This window comes from Dipodomys ordii, unplaced genomic scaffold, assembly GCF_000151885.1.
Source record: "Dipodomys ordii isolate 6190 unplaced genomic scaffold, Dord_2.0 Scaffold16, whole genome shotgun sequence".
NCBI lineage: Eukaryota > Metazoa > Chordata > Mammalia > Rodentia > Heteromyidae > Dipodomys > Dipodomys ordii.
In genome coordinates, this window is record NW_012267232.1 from 5,498,635 (window position 1) to 5,520,263 (window position 21,629).

The window sequence follows — 21,629 nt, forward strand, 5'->3', positions numbered from 1 at the left end:
GCCACTTCCGGCTTTTTCTGCTTATGTGGTGCTGAGGAATCGAACCCAGGGCCTTATGCATGCAAGGCAAGCGCTCTACTACTGAGCCACCTTCCCAGCTCCATTTTGTTTTTTTAAACTAGCAAACAAGACTTTAAAAAAAGTTTTAGGAAGGTCTGAACTTTGTACTTCTCCCTTTAGACTTTGGATCATATTTATCTGCTTTTCCCACATTAAAAGACAAACTAAGTTTCTAAGTCCGTAAGAAATTTTCCACTTCTCCAAGGGCAAGCTCTAATAACTCTCTAAAATTCTCCTTATTCAGAAAGAATGATCTCAGTTCATAGGCTTTCTAGACCTTTTGTTTGTTTGCTTGCTTTTGTCAAATATGGGGCTTGAACTCAGGGCCTGGGCACTGTTCCTGAGCTTTTTCCCACCAGGCTAGTCTTCTACCACTTTGAGTCACAGTGCAGCAACTTCCAGTTTTCTGATGGTTAATTGGAGTTAAGAGTCTCGTAGATTTTCCTGCTCAGACTGGCTTTGAACTGTGATCCTCCAATTTCAGCCTCTTGAGTAGCTAGGATTATAGGTCTGAGCCACCAGTACCTGGCTCTAGAACCATGGTAATTCTTGTTAACTGTAAAATTACTTGCAGCAATAAGTCAAGTTTTTCTAGCCATAAAGTATTTGAAATCAATCCTGGGGTTTCTGAATGACTTGCAATGCCCGGAGCCTCCAGCCATAGAGAGAATGGTGAGCTATAATACCAGTCTGATTTCTCTTTGTCCCAAGCATATTTTATTCACCAAACTCATGAACAAGAGAGATAAAACAGGAACCAATCAGTTGGATGAGATTGCTTTTTTTTTCCTCCCCAGGAGTAAAAGATACTAAATTACTTTACCAAAACTAGTGTAGAAAGTATTTTTCCTCAAACCTTTGATGGGGAAAACTTCTTTGTGCCCATAGGAGATCTGAGGAGTCTTGCTGGAACCCATGTTAAAGTCATCCTGTTTGTTTCTTTATTGGTAGCCTAACGTATGATCTTGTGTCTTTTTGTGGCTAAGTATGATTGACCTAACAGATGAATCATGACCTTCCTTTCTTTCAGAGGGTGTATTACCTCTCTTTGGAATTTTACATGGGCAGAACCTTGCAGAACACCATGATCAACCTTGGCCTGCAAAATGCCTGTGATGAAGCCATTTACCAGGTACAGTGCTCTTGTGTGTTTCGATCCCCCTCTCCCTTTCAATTCACTTCAGGAAACTTGAGGGCATAGTGCACACACATACACACACACACAAGTATGAGAAATTGCTTCTTTAGACATGGCTATTACAAACTATTAGAAATATTGTCACCTCCAATGTAAAGAACTGGTTATTATATACATGAGAATTTTTTTTCCCCATCAAAGTCTTGATCAACAATCAGATCCTGAACAAATGTTTAAAATTCTCTCCTATGAGAATTCCATACTTTGACCTTCTACTTTTTTTTTTTTTGGTCAGTTGTGGGGCTTGAACTCTGGGCCTGGGTGCTGTCTCTCAGCCCTTCAGCCCAAGGCGAGTGCTCTACCACTTGAGCCACAGCACCACTTCTGGTTTTCTGGTGGGTTATTGGAAATAAGAGTCTCATGGGCTTTCCTAACTGGGCTGGCTTTGAACCGTGATCCTCAGATCTCAGCATCCTGAATAGCTAGAATTACAGGTGTGAGCCACCACCGCCCGGCCTTTTATCTAACTTTCTAAGAAATGATTAGAGCTTGACAGCCCTATCTCAAGACAATATGTGACAATGATAAACTTTTAAAATTCTCTGGTCATGCTCCTCTGTTGCCTAATAATGTAACATTCACTTCCCCTTTCAAGCATCCCAGCCTCTGCTCTTCACCCCATTTGCTCATCTGTTTTTATGAATATATTTAAATTACTTCTGAAGTTATCTCCATACCAAAAACACATAGTCCTTAACCTTTTTGATGCAGTGGAAAGAGAATGTACATTTGCAAAGAGCAAGTTTCAATGAGAGGCTGTTCTGCCAGCTCCTTTCCCAGGATGTGGGTTTGTCCCTGTGGCCAATTGCTGTCACCCACCATATGGTGTGATAGGACATTTCCTGTGGAAGAACCATTTCCACTCCCCCCCTTCCCTTTTCTTTACTTACCTTAATTATAGACCTTCCCAGGAGCAGTGTAGAATAGGTGAGCCAAAGAGATTGCATCTCCTCAAGGCATGGACAGTAGTTTAGACTAACATCAGGAGAACTTTTAAAATTCTGAGTGTGGCTGGGCTCTGGTGACTCAGGCTTAGAGTCCTTAGCTACTCAGGAGGCTGAGATATGAGGATCCTTATCCAAAGCCAGCCTGGGCAGGAAGATCTGTGAGACTCTATCTCATTAACCACTAAAAAGCCAGAAGACGTGGCTCAAGTGGTAGAGTTCCAGCTTTGAGTAAAAAGCCCGAAGTTCAAGCCCCAATACTGGAACAAAAAAAAATCCTGTTGGTTACTAAGCAACCAACAAGGAGCTTACATCAGATTCTAGTAAGTTCTAGCCACTAGGGGGAAAAAATGCAAAAGTCTCTTTAATAATGAAATGAAGGAAAACCATTTTTGAACTCTTAGAAAATTTAATTACAAGACTTTGTATAAGAAAGCAAAGCAACTTTGAGTGTAAGGACTGGGTCAGCAGCCGCAAGAACTTACATTTTAGACATGTGCTTTTAATAAGTAAATAACAATTTCATTTTAAAAACTATCCAACATTAGCTGGGTGCCAGTGGCTCACGCCTGTAATCCTAGCTACTCAGGAGGCTGAGATCTGAGGATCACAGTTCAAAGCCAGCCCGGGCAGGAAAGACTGTGAGACTCCTATCTCCAATAAACCACCAGAAAACCAGAAGTGGCGCTGTGGCTCCAAGAGGTAGAATGCTCTCCTTGAGCTGAAGAGCAGAGACAGCGCCTAAGCCCAGAGTTCAAGCCCCACGACCGACCATAAAACAACAAACAAACAAACTATCCAACATTACAAGTTGTGTGACTTTCAGATAAAAACCAGGCATTTCATGGCAGATTTTCTTTCAGCCAAGTAGGACCTAGACAGTCACCTACTCCTCCTAGAATATGAGATATGTCTTATCTGTCCATCTGTTTCCTCATTGGAAGATTTAAAAAAAAAATCCAAAGTGATATCCAGGGACCACAGACCTCTGACAGAAGTTCTGATGCCACTAGTTCTGACTGTGATCCCCATCACTTTGGGGCAAAGGGCACATTGGCAATGAGTCCCATCCATCTCTCGGGCACATGGGCCTTCCATAGTCTCCTCCCCGCCCCACAGAGAAGCAAGGGATTCTAGCCCAGTGAAGTTGATCTGCTACACTGAGATTTTCCTGCTGGCTGGCTGTCCCCAGGTCTCAGGGGCCATGACTCACTAACTGGTTTGGGGATAACAACTTTTAACCCTACTGAGTAAATACGCTGTGATAATAAAAAGATGAACTTCAGTCCATTAGACAAGTCTGCTCTCATACTTTTGATAAGTTTCAAAATCTCTATTTTTACGGAGGCTTACATTGGGAGGACTTCAAGTTGAAGCCATCCCAAGCAAATAAAGTTCTCAAGACCCTCCTTCTCAAACCAGTTCTAGGTAAAGTGGCACACATCTGTTCTTCCAACTACATGAGAAGCTTAAGATAAAAGGATTATGTTTCCAGGCCAACCTGGACAGAAAAGTTTTTCCATTGAGTCTCCAGCTGAATGGAAAAAAAAAAATTGGTGAAGGTATTGCTTGCCTATCATTCCAGCCATGATGGAATGCAAAAGAATAGGAGGATCATGGTCCAGGTGAGTGCCCAAGTAGGAAGTGAGACCCTATCTCAAAAATATTCAGTACAGCGAGACGTGAGGCTCACACCTATAATCGTAAAGGCTTGGAAGATCAAATTCAAAGCTAGTTCCAACAGAAAATACCTTCCTAGCAAGCAAGAGTCCCTAAGTTCTTTGTTTTTTGCCAGTCCTGGGGCTTGCTAGGCAGGTATTCTTTCAATGAACCACATTTCTAGTCCTTTTTGAATTGGTGTGTATGTGTGTGTGTGTGTGTGTGTGTGTAGTATTGGGTCTTGAACTCAAGGTAGAGCTGATGCTCTACCACTTAGGCCATGTCCCCAGTTTGGCATTTTGCTGACTAGTTGGAGATGGAATATAGCATAGACTTTTCAGCTGGAGACTCAATGGAGAACTTTTCTGTCCAGGTTGGCCTGGAAACATAATCCTTCTATCTTGGTTTCTCATGTAGTTGGAAGTGCCTGGGCACTATCCCGGGTTTCTCAAGGCTATTTCTCTACCACTTGAGCCACAGCACCACTTCTGGCTTTTTCTGTTTATGTGGTAAACTGAGGAATGAAACCCAGGGCTTCATGCACGCTAGACAAACACTCTACTACTAAGCCATGCTCCCTGTCCTAGCCCCTAAGTTCTAAAGGAAAACAAAACAACACCCTCTCAGTTCTATTAATGTTAGCTTCACACACACACACACACACACACACACACACACACACACACACACAGCCTTACTTCTTTGTGTAATGTCATTTGGTTCACAACCCTAAATCAAGTAGGTACTTTTCTCCTCCATATGTTTAAATAATGGAAGGGGGAGGTACAGGGAAACATAGCAGCTCACTGAGGATGTAGCAGAGTCTGGGGTGGGCACCAAGAACCACACCCTTCTTGTTGTGCTGTGCCATTTTACATCCACACCTGCATTGGCAGCATCCCCATTGGGCATTCCAGGCTAGGATGTGCTGCAAGGGAGCTGATGCCTACAGTAATGGAGTTCATAGATGAGCCTGGTGCCTGTTTTGTTTTTTGCCAGTTCTGAGGCTTGAACTTAGGAAGTTTAGGAAGTGGCCTCCTGTGTGTTCTCACTCAGTGATGTTTTTCTTCCATTGTCAGCTTGGACTAGATATGGAGGAGTTAGAAGAAATTGAAGAAGATGCTGGACTTGGCAATGGAGGCCTTGGAAGGCTAGCTGGTAAGTGACATGGGGAACATTTTATATTGCCTGGCTGGTAGATGCTTATCAGGTGGCATGCATGACCATGCTTAAAAGTGCCATCTTCTTCTTAGAAGTGAAAGTTGTGGCCAATAGCAGAAGCCTTGACTTTTCATGGAAGGTACTTTGATACATTACACCAACCAGTAGAGAAGGGAACTTGAAGGAAAAAGACATTACTTAAAACCCTTCAAGATATTGCTCAAAACCCCAAAGTTAACCAGATCCTTCCTGTGTACTTCAGAGTTTCTGAAATCGCCCTTTTACTTCACTGTTATTTCTTGCATATTTTTGTAGCTATAGCCTAAGCTGTAGGTCTTGCCTTACACATTAACAATTTATGTTTTGATTGACTAGTGGTTAACGGACATACTAATTATGAATACATTAATTGTGGTATAACTGACATATAATTAATCTACCTTTGTGTGAATGCAACATAAATTCTTTGCTGTATCCAGAGAATGATTTTTCAGTAAATACAGAGGAAAATGCTAAAGAGATCATTCCAGCCTAATGATTTTAAAATTATGCATTCTGTCGATAGCAGTGTCTCATACCTATAATTTGATCTACTTAAAGGCAGAGATCAAATGAATCATAGCTTGAGACCAGACCAGGCAAAAAGTTCATGAAACCATATCTCAGCCCCAAGCTGGGCGTGGTGTTCCGTACCTATCATCCCAGCTATTCTGAATGCTAAAATTGGAAAGATGGCTGTTCCAGGTCTGTCTATAGGAGACCCATCTTAACAGAAAAAAATGTTGGATGTGGTAGTGTAAACCTGTTATCATAGCCATGACAAAAAGCATAAACCGAGGGACCCCAGTCCAGCCTCTGGAAGAGGCTGGTAGAAAAATCCAGACCAAATCAAGGGTGAAAGGTGTGGCTCAAGCAATCCAGCAGCGAGGCTGACCTGAGGTCATACTCTCCATTACCACTAAATAAATAAATAAATAATTGCATCCTTTTAACCAATTGCACATTCATTTCTTGTTCACAAGAAACCACATGGAAAAAATACACCACTTGCAATAAACAAAACATTTAAAGTAACCCAATCCTCAAAGAATAAAGTTGGCGAAGGGATGGGAAGGGGAAACAAAGGAGGAGGCTACAATGCTTGATAAGAAATGTACTCATTATCTTGCCCATGTAATTGTAACCCCTCTGTACAGTATTTTCACAATAAAAAAAGAATAAAAAAGTTGGCATATACACACTACTTTTCCTGAGTTGATCACCAAGTTTCAAAAGTCAAGTTGCTTTAAAATCCATATAATGTGACGCTACTGGAAATTGACCCTGAGTTTGATTGTGTCTTCCTTCTGTATCTAATTTAGCCTGTTTCTTGGACTCTATGGCCACCCTGGGCCTTGCAGCCTATGGTTACGGCATCCGATATGAGTATGGAATCTTTAATCAGAAGATTCGAGATGGATGGCAGGTGTGTGAACTGTGATTTCCAAGTTTGTCTTTGAATTACTTCTCTCCTTGTGCTCTGGACCATACTTTATAATTCATGGCTCTTTCTCACTCATTTCTCTAGTATTTAATTGACAGTAGCAAATTAATGCCCCATTGGGCAATAAGTTTCCTGATAGCAGACAGCCTTTGCATTTAGTCACAGCTCTACAACACTTAGCATGTGCCTGGCTGGCTGTTGGTCTCCTCCTTAACCTCCTTGACTTTGAATTTTGTTTGCAAAAGGAGGAACACAAGTCTGAATCATGATCTTTCTTACTATCAAGTTGATGGTAGCAAGCACGCTACCTTTTTTCTTTTGGCTAGTCCTGGGGCTTGAACTCAGGGCCTGGGCACTGTCCCTGAGCTTCTCTTGCTCAAGATTAGCACTCTACCACTTAAGCTACAGCACCACTTCTGACCTTTGCTGTTTATGTGGTACTGAGGAATGGACACAGTGCTTATGCATGCTAGGCAAGCACTCTACCACTAACCACATTCCCAGCCTAAATGAAACCATTATATAGGAGAGAAAAACGAAGTCTGTTTGGCGTAATTGAAGGGATGAAGTCAACCCAGCTCACATGTATCTGTTTCCAGATTTCCACATCCACGCAGTATTTTTGTCTTCATTTGAGTCTTACCCTCCTTCACATGCCTCTTTAATAAGATACATAAACCAAATTTCTTAATAAGATGGTATCAGGCAATCTTGTTAATGGTCATATCAAATAAATCCAGTATATATTTAATGTGTATACTTACAGTGTGCCACAGAAGTGTGTACAAGCCCATTCAGAAGGCTATAGTTCGATGTGTTTGTGTGTTTGTGCATGTGTGTTGGTACTGAACTCAGGGCTTTGTACTCTCACTTGTCTTTTTTGCTAAAGCTGGTGTACTGCCACTTGATACAGCTCCACTTCAGGCTTTTTGCTGGTTAATTTGAGTTAAAGTGTCAGACTTATCTGCCTAAGCTGGCTTCAAACCATGAACCTCAGATCTCACTCTCCTAATTAGCTACGCTTATAGGCATGAGCCACGGGCATCCAGCTTTTAGTGTGCCTTTTTTATATAGCAAAACTAGATTTTTTTTTTTTTTGCCAGTCCTGGGGCTTGAACACTGGGCCTGGGTGCTGTCCCTGAGCTTCTTTTGTTCAAGGCAAGGATTCTACCACTTGAGTCACAGCACCGCTTCTGGGTTTTGTGTGTGTATGTGTGTAGCTTATTAGAGATAAGAGTTTCATAGAGTTTCCTGCCCAGGCTGGTTTCGAAGTACAATCCTCAGATCTCAGCCTCCTGAGTAGCTAGGATTACAGGCATTTTCCACCAGCACCCAGCCAAACTATATTCTTAAATATTCCTATTATCACTTTTTTCATTTTTATTGTTTTTTTCTTTTTCATTAGTTTTATTATTAAGTAGTTATACAAAGAAGTTACAATTTCTTAAATCAGAATGTAACTTTTGTCTCTTGGAACTCTGTAATCCACAGTCAATTCTACTATGTAGATTGTTTTCCCTGGCCCTAATTGTGGGTTAGACTTGTTTGTCTTGTATACACCATAGACAAAAAGACATGGATTCAATTTCCAAAACCCCTGAGTTCTGTGTTTCTCTACAATAAAAGTCCAATTGCAGAGCACTCAGCGATCAGATGGGGGAGGTGGGCTGAAACTAATGCAGGGAAGGGAAGCAGACTTAATAGGAAGGAGTAAGTGCAGTTTCTGCACTGCCCCCACCAATACTTAGACACCCTGGGGCAAAGAAAGGAGGGGTTTCAAGATTTAGTGTGAAGTCTGAAGAGAAAGGCTCAGAAGAACATTAGAAATGCATTGTAAATGACATAAGCAAAATTTCATGTTTTGTTAAGGACCAGTGTTGTGTATCTTCATCTGCCCCTAAAAATATAAAAACTGAGAGGCCACAAGGTTAAGAAAAGCCCAGATCTAAGTGTATTTTGAGGTCTGATTTCAACTTATCACTCTTATTCAAGCTTGTTGTCTCGGTTAGGTCTCCTAACTTCTCAGAGCCTCAGTTTGCTCATCTGCAAAATGGAAATACCAACTTCACAGTATTAGTATGAAAAAATATATAGAATATCTGACACAGTAATAAGTACTCCATAAAATATTAATGTTGCCTAAAATGATAATTGAATAATGTGTTCTGTAATAATCATTGCTACTGCATTTTTGTGGTACTCTGCCACTTGGACCACGCCTCTAGCCCAGCTTTTTGTTTGTTAATTGAAGATGGAGTCTTCTGGACTTTTGTGCCCAGGCTACCTTCAAGCCTTGGTCATCCAGAACTCATCTTCCTGAATAGCCAGGATTATAGCCCTTTGTCACTGGTTCATGGATACTAATGCATTTGGGGCCAATTTTGATAAAAGAGGAACGTGTATATGTTACTTGGAAAAAATGAATACAATTGTATGGATACTGTGTTTTTATCTATAGGAGACCAGAAAGATAAAAAGTCCTGGGGAAAACAATATATCATAGCTTCAACAGTAATTATTTTTGGGACCTGGGTTATAAGTGATTTTTTTCTGTCTTCTATTTGTTCTTTTACATGTATCATATCACGTAAGAATTACATATTTTATAGTATGCAAGTTCAGAGGTGAAAGAATTGGTTCCTTTGACCACTGAAGTAACCTAGAGACCCATACTGAGAGTATATCTCAGCAGACTGGGTATAATGCAGGCTTTGCCACAACCCAACCAAGAGACACAAAGAATCCTTTGAAAGTACCAAAATACTTCAGGATTTCATTTTAGTTCTCTACTACTGTTGCATGAGAGATTGGAAAGAAATTCAGCAAATAAATCTATTAAAACATTTTCCTTCGATGGCATTTCTCTCCCATTTTATAAAATATCACTCATTATTAATTATACCTGCCTCCTCTAAACCAAGGAAATATGTATCCTGTTCTTAAAGAAAAAAAGCTAGGGGCTGGGAAGGTGGCTCAGTGATAGAGCGCTTGCCTTGCATGCATGAGGCCCTGGGTTCGATGCCTCAGCACCACATAAGCAAAAAGAAAAAAAAGCCGGAAGTGGCGCTGTGGCTCAAGTGGTAGAGCGCTAGCCTTGAGCTGAAGAGCTGAGGGACAGCGCCCAGGCCCAGAGTTCAGGCCCCCTGACCGGACCCCCCCAAAAAAAATTTAGAAAAAAATCTAGAGTGTGGTGGTTCTCACCTATAATCACAACTCGAGATTGGGAGGTTTGTTATTTGAGGCCAGCTCAGGCAACAAGTTAGCAAAACCTCATCTCAATAAAAAAGCCAGATAAGGTAGTTCACATCCATGACCCCAGTTCAGGGTCTCAGTCATATTCAGGTGTTCATGAGCCATCCAGCATTGTATCATCATTCCTAAGCAGTATCTTCTAAGATAAGGCTGACCTTTCTAAGAGGTAAGAATGAGAATGACATAAGCAAACTAACCATCCTGGGGGTGATCTCATAAGGAACACAGTTCTGTTTTGTAATATGTATACGTGTGTGTGTGTGTGTGTGTGTGTGTGTGTGTGTGTGTGTGTGTGTGTGTGTGTAATGTGTGTGTACTATCCTTTGAAGTTTTACTAATATATATTTACTTTTAAAGGAAACTCTTCCCAAATGTGTGTGTTTGATATTTATTTGCCTTGTTCTTGTTTGGGTCTTGATTGTTACGAACCAAAATTCATTTGACATTCAGGATCCCCTAACAGAAACTAATGTTTTAAGATTTTTATATATTAAATATTTTATTATAAATTTGACCTAAATATTTAGGAAATGCTAAAAATGTCAATTACACAAGTCCTTACCTTTTAAAGTATGTCTTCAAAATCTTCTTAAAATTGATGAAGGTAAACAAAGACCATGAAATGTACTAGTGATGTGTGCCTAATGAAATGTCCTTATTAAGTGTGATTTCTGAACATTGCATTTCCTACTGATTCTGTAGATGTGAGACTCTTGACTAAAAAAGCATGTAGGGCCCATCATGTCCAGGTCACTAATGATAAACATCCCTGAAAGGCATCTCTTCTTAGACCCAGGGATTCACAGATGCTATAACACGGGCTCTGGAACCCACAGACCTATAGTCAAATCCTAGCGCTACCATTTCCTGAGTGGTCTAGAGAAGTTACATTTCCTCATCTTTGAAAAGGGGGACTGTAGTTCCTTCCTGTAGGCTCACACTGGAAGAATCATATGACAATATATATAAAACATTTAGAGCAGTATTCGGAAGTATGGTGATTGTTAATTTAGTACTTAAGACAATAACAAAGAAAAGAACTATGATTGACAAAAGTAAAAGTGTAAATTCTAAGTCATGTGGTTCTGCAGGTAGAAGAGGCAGATGATTGGCTCCGGCATGGGAACCCTTGGGAGAAGGCCCGCCCAGAGTTCATGCTGCCAGTGCACTTTTACGGCAGAGTGGAGCACACGCAGACCGGGACCAAGTGGATTGACACCCAGGTATGCAGGTGTTCTCCTGGCCAGTGCTTTGGGAGAGCACAGAAGATGGTGCATTGAATGTGTCAAATATAGTACATTGTGTGTGTGTGTGTGTGTGAGAGAGAGAGAGAGAGAGAGAGAGGTACAAAACAATGTTGTGTGCCAACTAACAGGGTTTTTGTGACCATTCTGCCACTTTTATAAAAATCTACTCATTGCAAGGAACTGACACCAAGGAAGAAGTGGCTTCTGCAAGTCAAGTGACTTGACAGTCATTTTGCAATCTGTTTTATCAGAGATTAATCAGTTCTATAATACCTGACACGATATATGTGGCTTAACTCTTGGCTCTGGGTAGGTTGTAGAATGTTGGTTCTTTCCTGTATCACCTCTGTTTGGTTACCTCTAACATTTCCAAGACAAATACTTTAATATTGTAGTATTTATTTAAAGGAAGATCAAGGTTCTTATGCCTTATACAGTAAGAACAATAATGAAAATGTTAAGTAAGTACTTTCCATTAGACCACTTGTAGAAAAGTAGTATTGGGGTCTCTTCAAGTATACTCTCCAGGGACTGTCCTTTGGTGACCTCTTCCTTCCCAATAAATGAGCCCTATTAACTACTGGACTTACTGCTGGCCAACCAGTGAATCATAGTGCCTTGTTTAATAAGGATGGACTCAGGCTAGAAATGACTTATCTTGATCACTCTTTGAAACATGAAAAGAGAATAGTAAAGGCCAACTAAATGTGTTCTTATATGTGAGAGTTTAAAGTAACATTCAATCCTGTGATGTCAAAAGTGGTTGGTTTTTAGATTGTTCTCCATGAAAAAAAAATGCTGTATTTTATCCTAAAAGAACCATGACCCAGGGCTGGGAAGGTGGCTCAGTGGTAGAGCGCTTGCCTTGCATGCCTGAGGGCCTGGGTTCGATTCCTCAGCACCACATGAGCAAAAAAAATAAACAAGCCAGAAGTGGCACTGTGGCTCAAGTGGTAGAGAGCTAGCCTTGAGCTGAAGAGCTGAGGGACAGCACCCAGGCCAAGAGTTCAGGCCCCACGACCAGACCTCCCTGCCCCCCCCAAAAAAAAGATAAGCACTAGATTACAAATACCACCAAGAGAGTTGCAAATGAATCAGCATATAATCTACCCAAGGGATCCACAGAGCTTTGGTATTAAACTAATAAATACTTGGTTTAGAGTTCCCTAAAACTTGCCTGGTGTGACTGTCTGACATGATTCAGTTTACCATCAATCTTGGATGCATTCTCTTTATTCTGTGGGCCTCATGACTGAGCTAACAAGTACCAGTGGATGTTTTCATACTGAATCCAGAATTCAGTTGCAGAAAGTGTGTAGAGTCCACAGAGCCAGATAATGGGACAAAGGTAAAGCAAGCGGGCCAGCTGATGCAAGGCCTCCAGGACTGGGGTGCAGACATCTCCTGAATCCGCCCCACACTGGGAACTGGTAGATCAGAGTACATGAGGCCACTCCTGCTCTGGGCATGCTTAGGATGACTGCCAGAAAACTGAGCTATTTATTTCCTTCCTGTGCAGTTCAACTTTTCTGAGAAAAGAAAGGCCAGAGAATTAGAGGTGTGAGTACTATTCAGGGCAATGCCCATGGAGACAGAGGAGCAGGAGATGAGAAGTATTCAGACTATGACTTGGGTTTGTCCCAGCTGAAGGAGAAACAGAAAGGATCCTCAGTGCCTCCCTGTAGCACTGCTTTGAACAAGTGGCCAGACTGAAAGACCTGGATTAAAGTTTGCCCATTGGAAAAGCTCTAGTGTTCCAGCTAGGCTTAATGACCCAGGGATGAGCTTTTCAGGGACAAGCTCACTCTAAAGTGCCCTCAAAAGGGGATACAAGGTGCAACTTCTTAGGCTACCTCAGTAACATCTTAAGGGGCAGAGAGGCCAATCTTGATGAACCCAGACTCTGTCCCACTGGGCAAAGGATTTCTGATGGGTCACAATCTCTATGGCCTTTATTCTAAGAGGAAGAGATCCAAATGAGAACGATTTATTAGAAAGAGGTCACAATGATCATGAAAACATGACTGAATGTATATGACTGGTATGAGCTATAAGGCTTCATTCACTTGTAATTCAGTTATAATTTATAATTATAATTTATAACTGTTTATCATTTATAATTATAATGACAGGTTATAATTTATAATTCATTTATAATTCAAGTTCCAAGTGTGTGGGTGTACCATCAGTAGCCAGCTCCCTCCAGCTCACTCTCCTTCCTTACAGCTTGACTTCAACAAGGCAGGAGATAGAAATGATCATTTCTTACACATACTTTAAATGCACTCTGAAGCACAGTTCATCTTCCTACTCCATCTCTGTTGCAATGAGTGTCAGAGATAGAGCTGAATTTTTCCCAAGCTCACTAATTATCACTCAGCTAATTATCACCTGATTTGGCAGCAGATCACTAAAGGAATCACTAAAATAACCCTTTTCATGTAACATAAAAACCCTAGCATTTTAAATATCATATGTGATATATCTTCATAAATTTGCTGTTTGATTTTTTTAACCATATTTAGAATCAGATTATTGAGTAATCTACAAAGGACTTATCTAACTGATAGTTTGGGGTGGGTACTTAGTCACTGTTGTCATTTTGTATGAATGTCATATTTTATCATTCTTAGAACACTGGGGTAATCTGAAACAAGATAGAACTTTTTTTTTTTTTGGGTCCGGTCGTGGGGCCTGAACTCTGGGCCTGGGCGCTGTCCCTCAGCTCTTCAGCTCAAGGCTAGGGCTCTACCACTTGAGCCACAGCGCCACTTCTGGCTTTTTTCTTTTTGCTTATGTGGTGCTGAGGAATCGAACCCAGGGCCTCTTGCATGCAAGGCAAGCGCTTTACCACTGAGCCACCTTCCCAGCCCAAGATAGAACATTTTTATAACACTAGGACCACAGTGTTTCATTCCAGTGCCTCTGCAAGAGAAATGGGAGATCAACATAGAAATGCTACAAAGGACCAGCGATCTGATGTCTCCATTGGAGGAGGAAATCATAGGACCTCTGATTCCCCTTCCAGCCATCTGACTCACTTCCTCATCTACTGTTGCTAACTGCAACCTGGAACAGCACAAAAAGATACCAGAGCCAAAGAAATGAGAACAGTCACAGAGAGAGAAAGAAAGAGAGAGGGCACAGGGACCAGGGGTTTCTATGCTCACTGACTTCTGAACCCTGAGTTCCTGTAAGCAAGCTTGTTTATTAGGTTTGAGTACAGAGAAGGTTACTGTGGGTATACGCGGAGAACAAGGCATCTATACTGTTATTGTGGTCATAGAGACAAAACAGAGTTTGTATAAATAACTGACTCCCTTATTTTTTTGAGTGAAGACTACAACCCAGGCCTATTTCAAACATATATTCTACTTTAGCTTTCAAGGTCCAGTTCTCTCCAGCACTAAGGAAAGGGATGACATTCAGTCTCTTCACCCTCTCTAGAGCCATCGCTTTCAACTTTTCCATGTTCTCAGCATTCTGAGTACAGTTGAGGCAGCATTCCAACCTCACAACCCTTTCTAGGTCTCACTGCTCAGCGTCAGCGTTCCCTTAAATAATTTCAGTTGGTTGTGGAGCCCAGAATAGAACTCTATTGTCCTCTCCCTAAGAACCAATGAGCAAGGGCTTCTCTCTAATCCTGCAGGTGGTCCTGGCTCTGCCTTATGACACTCCTGTGCCTGGGTATATGAATAACACTGTGAACACCATGCGCCTCTGGTCTGCTCGAGCACCAAATGACTTTAACCTCAGCGACTGTGAGTAGATCATGGGCTCTGCCTTCTTTATGTGTGTATTTAGTCATTTTGATTGCTAGTTAGAACCAATTTGAGTTGGTGAGAAAAGCCTTTGAGTTTCTCATCAGAACTCTTCAGTGATGAAGTGTTTAGTCTGTTTGATGCAGACAGTGGGAGGATATTTTAAAGCAATCCATCCCCTGGCCCTCAGACTCTCCTGGGAAGGTTTGTCAAAAATCCTTTCAGTCCATTAGGAATTGTGGGAATTATATGGAGCATGACGTCAGATAGCTTATTCTCACCATGGGTGGCTTATCTCATTATTGCTTTTCTATCATTCCCTTCAGTCAATGTGGGAGACTACATTCAGGCTGTGCTGGACCGAAACCTGGCAGAGAACATCTCCCGTGTGCTCTACCCCAATGATAATGTGAGTCATCAACACATAAGTTTATCCCAACACAGCATTGTCAGCTGTCCTAGGAAACACACATGGAACACCGGGGTTTTCCTTTGTGTGCAGTGAAACTCCCATGTCCCTTCCCAACTGTCCAGACTCTCCTCCTAACCAAGCAAAAAACACAAATGGGTACAGTTGGAGTTAGAATTTTGCCTTTGATTAGCAACCTCTTCTCTAACTGGGGAGCTCTGTCAATGGATTTCAAAACAAACCCTGGATATGAAAGAAGACGTGAGCCACTGGTGCTGATTCCTTTGCAGACACCAGCCTCATCTGCAAGCTCAGAAATTCTGGAAGTTAGCTGGCACCAGTGGGGCAGTAAATCTAACTACTCAGGAGGCTGAGATCTAAGGATCTGAGGACTCTATCCACAATTAACCAGAAAAAATTCTAGAGTGGAGGCATGACTCAGTTGGTAGAGCACCAGCTGTGAGCAGAAAAAAAGCCAAGTGAGAACACCTAGCTCTGAGTTCTGGCCCCAATACCAGCACAAAAACAGGAAACTCTTGGAAATTTCTGCCCAGCTTCTTCCCTTGTGACAGCTTCCTGGTTCTGTCCCTTAGCTGGATGTGACCATAGTCCTTGTGTCAAATCAGGAATGGATACCTGCTGCTGCTGCCGCCCAATGCTTATACCTTTAAACTTATTACAAATATTATCCTCATTTTTAATCTAAAAATAGCTTAGCCACTTGTCATTTGTTAAACTTTGGAACTTTTTTTTTCCAAGTCTTTTTTTTTTCCAAGAGCATTCAAACACACCTGTGTTTTCACAAGAATGATATTTGACTCTACATATTATTTCATTATTTTTCACAGTAATTCATCACCCTCTAATCTCTAAAAGGTTACAGAGGTTTACCACTCTTTTTGTATCTTTTGGGCCATGGTCCCATTGTTGAACACGTAGTTTAGCTCTTTTTTAGCCATTACAAATAATTTTCTATTTTATTAGCGTATTATTAGTTGTACAGAGGGATTTCATTGTTATCTTTCCATACGTGCACCAAATTTGCTTGCTCTACCTCTGTTCTGTTTCTGATCCATTCCCCCTCTTTTTTCTTTACTGTTTTAACGGGTCTCATTATTCTGTTTTCATATATACTAATAAAAAACAACTGATCACATTTACCCACACCTCCCGCCCCCCACCTCCCTTCATTTTGATGGGACTTAGGGAGAGAGTAAAGTCCTTCAGCACTCAGCCTTCAGTCTTTCCCCAGATTCCAGGGGGCTTTGTCCTTGCCAGTCCCTAAGTAGGAAATGCTAATCACACTTGGTCCCTGCCTCCATTGTGAACCACCCTTTCATGGTATCCCTCTGGCTTGAAGTTTTTTGAAGGGAAGGAGCTAAGACTGAAGCAGGAGTACTTTGTGGTGGCTGCAACCTTGCAGGATGTGATTCGGCGGTTCAAAGCCTCCAAATTTGGCTCCAGTGATGGTGTAGGAACCGTGTTTGATGCCTTTCCAGACCAGGTGGGTCCTCAGCCTGTGGATGCAGGGCGGGCTCCATGGAGGGACCTGGATTTCCCATCTGATCTACTTTGTTCCTTCTCTGAGTGCTGAAAATGTTGAGTAGGAACAATGCACACCTCAGCCACAGCAGGCAGGCTTTTTTATTTAGCTCTGTCTCCTCTGGACACGTGTGCAGACCAGAAGGCCGCCCGGGCCCTCAGTGAGTCCATTTCACATGATGTCTCTTCTCACACAGGTGGCCATCCAACTGAACGACACCCACCCGGCGCTAGCCATTCCTGAGCTCATGAGGGTCTTTGTGGATATTGAAAAATTGCCCTGGTCCAAGGTCTGGCTTCTCTTACTTTTAATTAACTAGATTGAATTAATTACTCTAATTTAACTAGGATTGGAGGATAGCCAAAAGCTCTCTTTTTCAGCTTTTCAGAATATGTTACTGTTGCTTCCTTCTAAGATTTAAGGAAAATGTGTCTCCAACGTGGACATGCCTCTGTTCTTACCCCTCCATGGGGAATAAGACTTTTAAATATTGGCCCATATTTCTGAGTTCTGCAAGATATCTAACAACAGTAGATGTTTGAAATTAAGGTCTTGGGGTTGAAGGTGTGGCTTAGTTGATAGTGCATTAGTCAATGAAAGAGGCAGGTAGGAACCAAGTTTGAGTCCCAGATTCAGACCTGAAATTAAGTTCTTCAACCTTAAAAACAGCTAATTAATTAAAATATTTTCTGGAAGCCAGCATTTTATTTTTAAATTTTATTTATTTATTTTGTCGGTCATGGGGCTTGAACTCTGGACCTGACCTGGCCACTGTCCCTTAGCTCTTCAGCTAGCAGTATACCACTTGAGCCACAGTGCCACTTCCAGTTTTCTGGTGGTTTATTGGAGATGTGTTTCACCAACTTTCCTGCCCAGATTGGCTTTGAACCGTGATCCTCAGATCTCAGCCTCCTTAGTAACTAGGATTATAGGCATGAGCCCAGTGCCTGGCTTGGAAGCCAACATTTTAAATATACTTTGTTTCTGCTGAGTATGAAGTTTTTATTCCTCAACACTTGTGCTTATGGTATTTTGCAAATAAAAGATGTGTGATCAGAGGTGGTTCAGGTGATTGAGCACCAGCCCAACAGAAAAGGCGTGTTAAGATCACAAAGGCATGTCAGAATAGTTATCATTCAAATAGATGTGTAAGCAAAGCTTTACAAGTAGATTTTTTTCCTCTTAAAAAAAAAAAAAGGAAGCCAGACACCCAGTGGCTCAAGCCTGTAATCCTAACTACTTAAGGAGGCTGAGATCTGAAGATTAATTAAAAGCCAGCCTGGGCAGAGAAGTCTGAGAGACTCTGATCTCCAATAAACCAGCTCTAATCATGAGTGGAAAAAGCTAAGCAAGAACAATAGGCCCTAAAGCCTTGATTTCAAGTCCCAGTACGGCATACAAATACACATTAAAAAATAAATGTTCTTATTCATCTGGACATTCAGGGCCCTCATGGAATTAAGTGACTGGATGCATTCTCAAGTGGCCCACAGCTTGTGTGGTAATTGCGCCCTGCTTGGCGGTAACTGATCTACCCCTTCCCACAGGCATGGGAGATAACCAAGAAGACCTTCGCCTATACCAACCACACAGTGCTCCCAGAAGCCCTGGAGCGCTGGCCAGTGGAGCTGGTGGAGAAGTTGCTTCCTCGACATTTGCAAATCATTTATGAGATAAATCAGAAGCATTTAGATGTAAGTCATTTTAAGAGATTCTTAGCCCTTTTAAGAATAAGGTTTTATCATGTCGGGGGAAAACAGGGGTTCCTCTACCCATATATCTTTCAACTGATAAAGAATACTCTACCCAGTAGAGCTCTGCTAAATGTCATGAAAGTGCTAGAATCGAGGGATGGCTTCTCTCCCCATGGCCACTTCAACACCTCTTTGTAAAGATTTTGCTTGAGCCATGAGTGACACCCCAATATTGTTTTAAACCTCAGTGACCAGGAAAGTCTTTCTCTTCCTTTGGCTAGAGAATCGTCGCTTTGTTTCCTAAAGATGTCGACCGTATAAGAAGGATGTCCCTGATAGAAGAAGAAGGAGGCAAAAGAATCAACATGGCCCATCTCTGCATTGTGGGCTGCCACGCTGTGAATGGCGTGGCTAAGATCCACTCAGACATTGTGAAGACCAAAGTGTGAGCTCCTCCCCCCCCCCCCCCGTCTGACTCAGATCCATTAAGGGCAGGATGGGAGTGAATTCAAGGGTGTGCTTCTGGATGACGGAAAGTCCTTTTTAAAGTTTTCTTTTTTCTGTTATAGATAGAACTCTTCAAAAAAGAAAAAATGGCTAGGAATGTGACTTAGTGGCATATTGCTTGCCTAGCCTGCATGAAGCCCTGAGTTCAATTCCTCAGGACCACATAAACAAGAAAAAGCCAGCAGTGGCACTATGGCTCCAGTGGTAGAGTGCTAGCCTTGAGCAAAACAAAACTCAGTTGGTCCAGGCCCTGAATTCAAGCCCTAGGACTGGCAAAAATAAAAGATGCCATCCTGTTTGAATTCTCTTAATTGTAGTTAGGATCCAAAAAAGAAGTAAAAATCCTGGTATATTTGTCAGTGCCATGATGTCACATGGGGTGACTAGATTTGGGATTTCTGAATTATAACTGTTTGGAATTGTTAATGACCTTCTATGCAGAATGACAGCGCTATCTGTGGCCTTCATTCACTTTTATTTAAACTTCCTAAGCCTACACTTGGCATCGTGAATGAAATTCTGAACTTTACCCTGCAGACAAGACTTTGCCATTTTGGCCACATTCAGTGATTGTCACTTCCATCTCCAGATTCAAGGACTTTAGTGAGCTGGAACCAGACAAGTTTCAGAATAAAACCAATGGGATCACTCCAAGGCGCTGGCTCTTACTCTGCAACCCGGGGCTGGCAGAGCTTATAGCAGAGGTAATGCAAGTGCTGAGCTAGGGAGGCCTGGCTGCATTGGGAAGGGGACATGAGTGCACTCAGAATTTGCAGACTGAACCTATAGGAGGGTGCAACTTGTACTGACACACACGGTTCCATACTGGTTTGATTCTCTGCTGTAGCCAGCTTGAAATTCACTATTTGCTTGTTTGTTTCATGTTGCAATTGGAGTTTAAATTCAAGGTTTTATATTTTCTTTTTTTTCTTTCTTTTGTTTTCTTTTTTTTTTCTTTCTTTATTTTTGGTTGTAGGGCTTGAACTCTGGGTCTGGGCGCAGTCCCTCAGCTCTTCAGCCCAAGGCTACTGCTCTACCACTTGAGCCACAACTCCATTTCCAGTTTTCTGGTGGTTTATTGGAGATAAGAGTCTCATGGACTTTCCTGCCTGGGCTGGCTTTGAACTGTGATCCACAGATCTCAGCTTCCTTAGTGGCTAGGGTTATAGGCATAAGCCACCTGGCTTAAGGTCTTACATTTTCTAGGCAAGTGTTCTACCACTTGAGCCAGGCCTCTATCCCTTTTGCTTTTAGTTCGTTTTTCAGATAAAATCTCATGCTTTCTATCCCAATTAATCTTGGACCCTGTTTCTCCTGCTTCTGCCACCCAAGTACCTGGGACTAGAGGCATGGGCTCTCTGCCTGCCTTGAAGTTCTTATTCTTGGGTGTGCCGGTACTGGGGTTGAACTCAAGGTCTAGAGCTCTCACTTGCCTTTTCTTGTTCAAGACTGGTGTTTGACCAACTAAGCCACACCTCCAATTCCAGCTCTTTTGCTGATTTATTAGATGTAAGAGTATCAGGGAGTTTTCTGTGTGGGCTGACTTCAAACTATGCTCCTCAGATCTCATGTTCCTGAGTAGTTAGGATTACAGGCATGAGCCATCAGTGCTGGGTGGATTTTTTTTTTTTTTTTGGCAATGTCAGACATTCCTTTACTTTCCTCTAGTTTTCCCCTTTGGAAATCCTTAATTTGAGTCCTTAATTCTTAGTAAGAGTCCTCCAAATTATGTAGCTGGTTGTGGCTCATGGTCATTGATAACAAAGGCTCAGACACAGAGCCCAGGTGACAGAACTTGGGTTTTTGGTCATTCTTTCAAGGAGATCTCGATCCTTTCAATCCATTGAGACTCCATTTAAGACACCAGCCAGAGGTGTTATGCTCACGGGGGCCTCTCAGGAGGTCTTTTCTGGGAGTGCACCCATGCAGTGAACTGTGTGGAATGGGAACCATGCTGATGTAGATGAGTGAGAACCACCCACCACCGACTGATGGACATTGCTCCGTTGAGCTTGTCATCACATGATTAAAAGTCACCTCTCTCTTTATATTGAAAGAAAATTGGAGAAGACTATGTGAAAGACCTGAGCCAGCTAGTGAAGCTGCATAGCTTCTTGGGTGATGACATCTTCCTCCGGGAAATCGCCAATATAAAGCAGGTGAGTCTATCAGCAGCTACACCTCACCTGCTCACTGGCTTGGAGGGTCCATGTTCTGACTTTTGCAGATAGACCACTCAGCATCTAGATCAGAAGGGCACTGGCCCCATGATCTTGTCTCCACAGGAGAATAAGCTGAAGTTTTCTCAGTACCTGGAGAAGGAGTACAAAGTAAAGATCAACCCATCCTCCATGTTTGATGTCCATGTGAAGAGGATTCATGAGTACAAGAGGCAGCTTCTGAACTGCCTGCACGTGATCACCATGTACAACCGTGAGTCACCCTGGTACCCCCAATGAGGCCCCAAAGAGGCAGAAAACAGCTAGCTCCACATGGGTGTCACCCCCTCCGCCAACAACCATCTTCCATTCCACCCAATCAATGTTCCATCTTTTGCAGGCATTAAGAAAGACCCAAAAAAGTTATTCGTGCCCAGGACAGTTATAATTGGTGGTAAAGTAAGTGGACTCTATTCCCTGGAGATTTGAGGGAGTGTCCCCTCTCTCTCTCTTTTTTTCTCTCTCCCCCCCTTCCTCCTTTTCTCCCTCTTT

General features: G+C 42.1%; 1 protein-coding gene across 1 annotated transcript in view; it reads left to right on the forward strand.

Moving 5' to 3' along the window:
- Nucleotides 1-21,629, forward strand: part of Pygl (phosphorylase, glycogen, liver) — a 37,396-nt gene that overhangs the window by 8,219 nt on the left and 7,548 nt on the right. Inside the window, exons 4-18 of the mRNA XM_013012222.1 lie at nucleotides 1,091-1,192; nucleotides 4,941-5,019; nucleotides 6,384-6,487; nucleotides 10,849-10,980; nucleotides 14,654-14,765; nucleotides 15,092-15,174; nucleotides 16,535-16,678; nucleotides 16,914-17,011; nucleotides 17,073-17,076; nucleotides 18,265-18,411; nucleotides 18,693-18,856; nucleotides 19,508-19,622; nucleotides 20,976-21,077; nucleotides 21,204-21,351; nucleotides 21,478-21,536. Coding sequence (XP_012867676.1) covers nucleotides 1,091-1,192; nucleotides 4,941-5,019; nucleotides 6,384-6,487; nucleotides 10,849-10,980; nucleotides 14,654-14,765; nucleotides 15,092-15,174; nucleotides 16,535-16,678; nucleotides 16,914-17,011; nucleotides 17,073-17,076; nucleotides 18,265-18,411; nucleotides 18,693-18,856; nucleotides 19,508-19,622; nucleotides 20,976-21,077; nucleotides 21,204-21,351; nucleotides 21,478-21,536 — 1,593 coding nt within the window. The remainder of the gene's footprint in view (nucleotides 1-1,090; nucleotides 1,193-4,940; nucleotides 5,020-6,383; nucleotides 6,488-10,848; nucleotides 10,981-14,653; nucleotides 14,766-15,091; nucleotides 15,175-16,534; nucleotides 16,679-16,913; nucleotides 17,012-17,072; nucleotides 17,077-18,264; nucleotides 18,412-18,692; nucleotides 18,857-19,507; nucleotides 19,623-20,975; nucleotides 21,078-21,203; nucleotides 21,352-21,477; nucleotides 21,537-21,629) is intronic.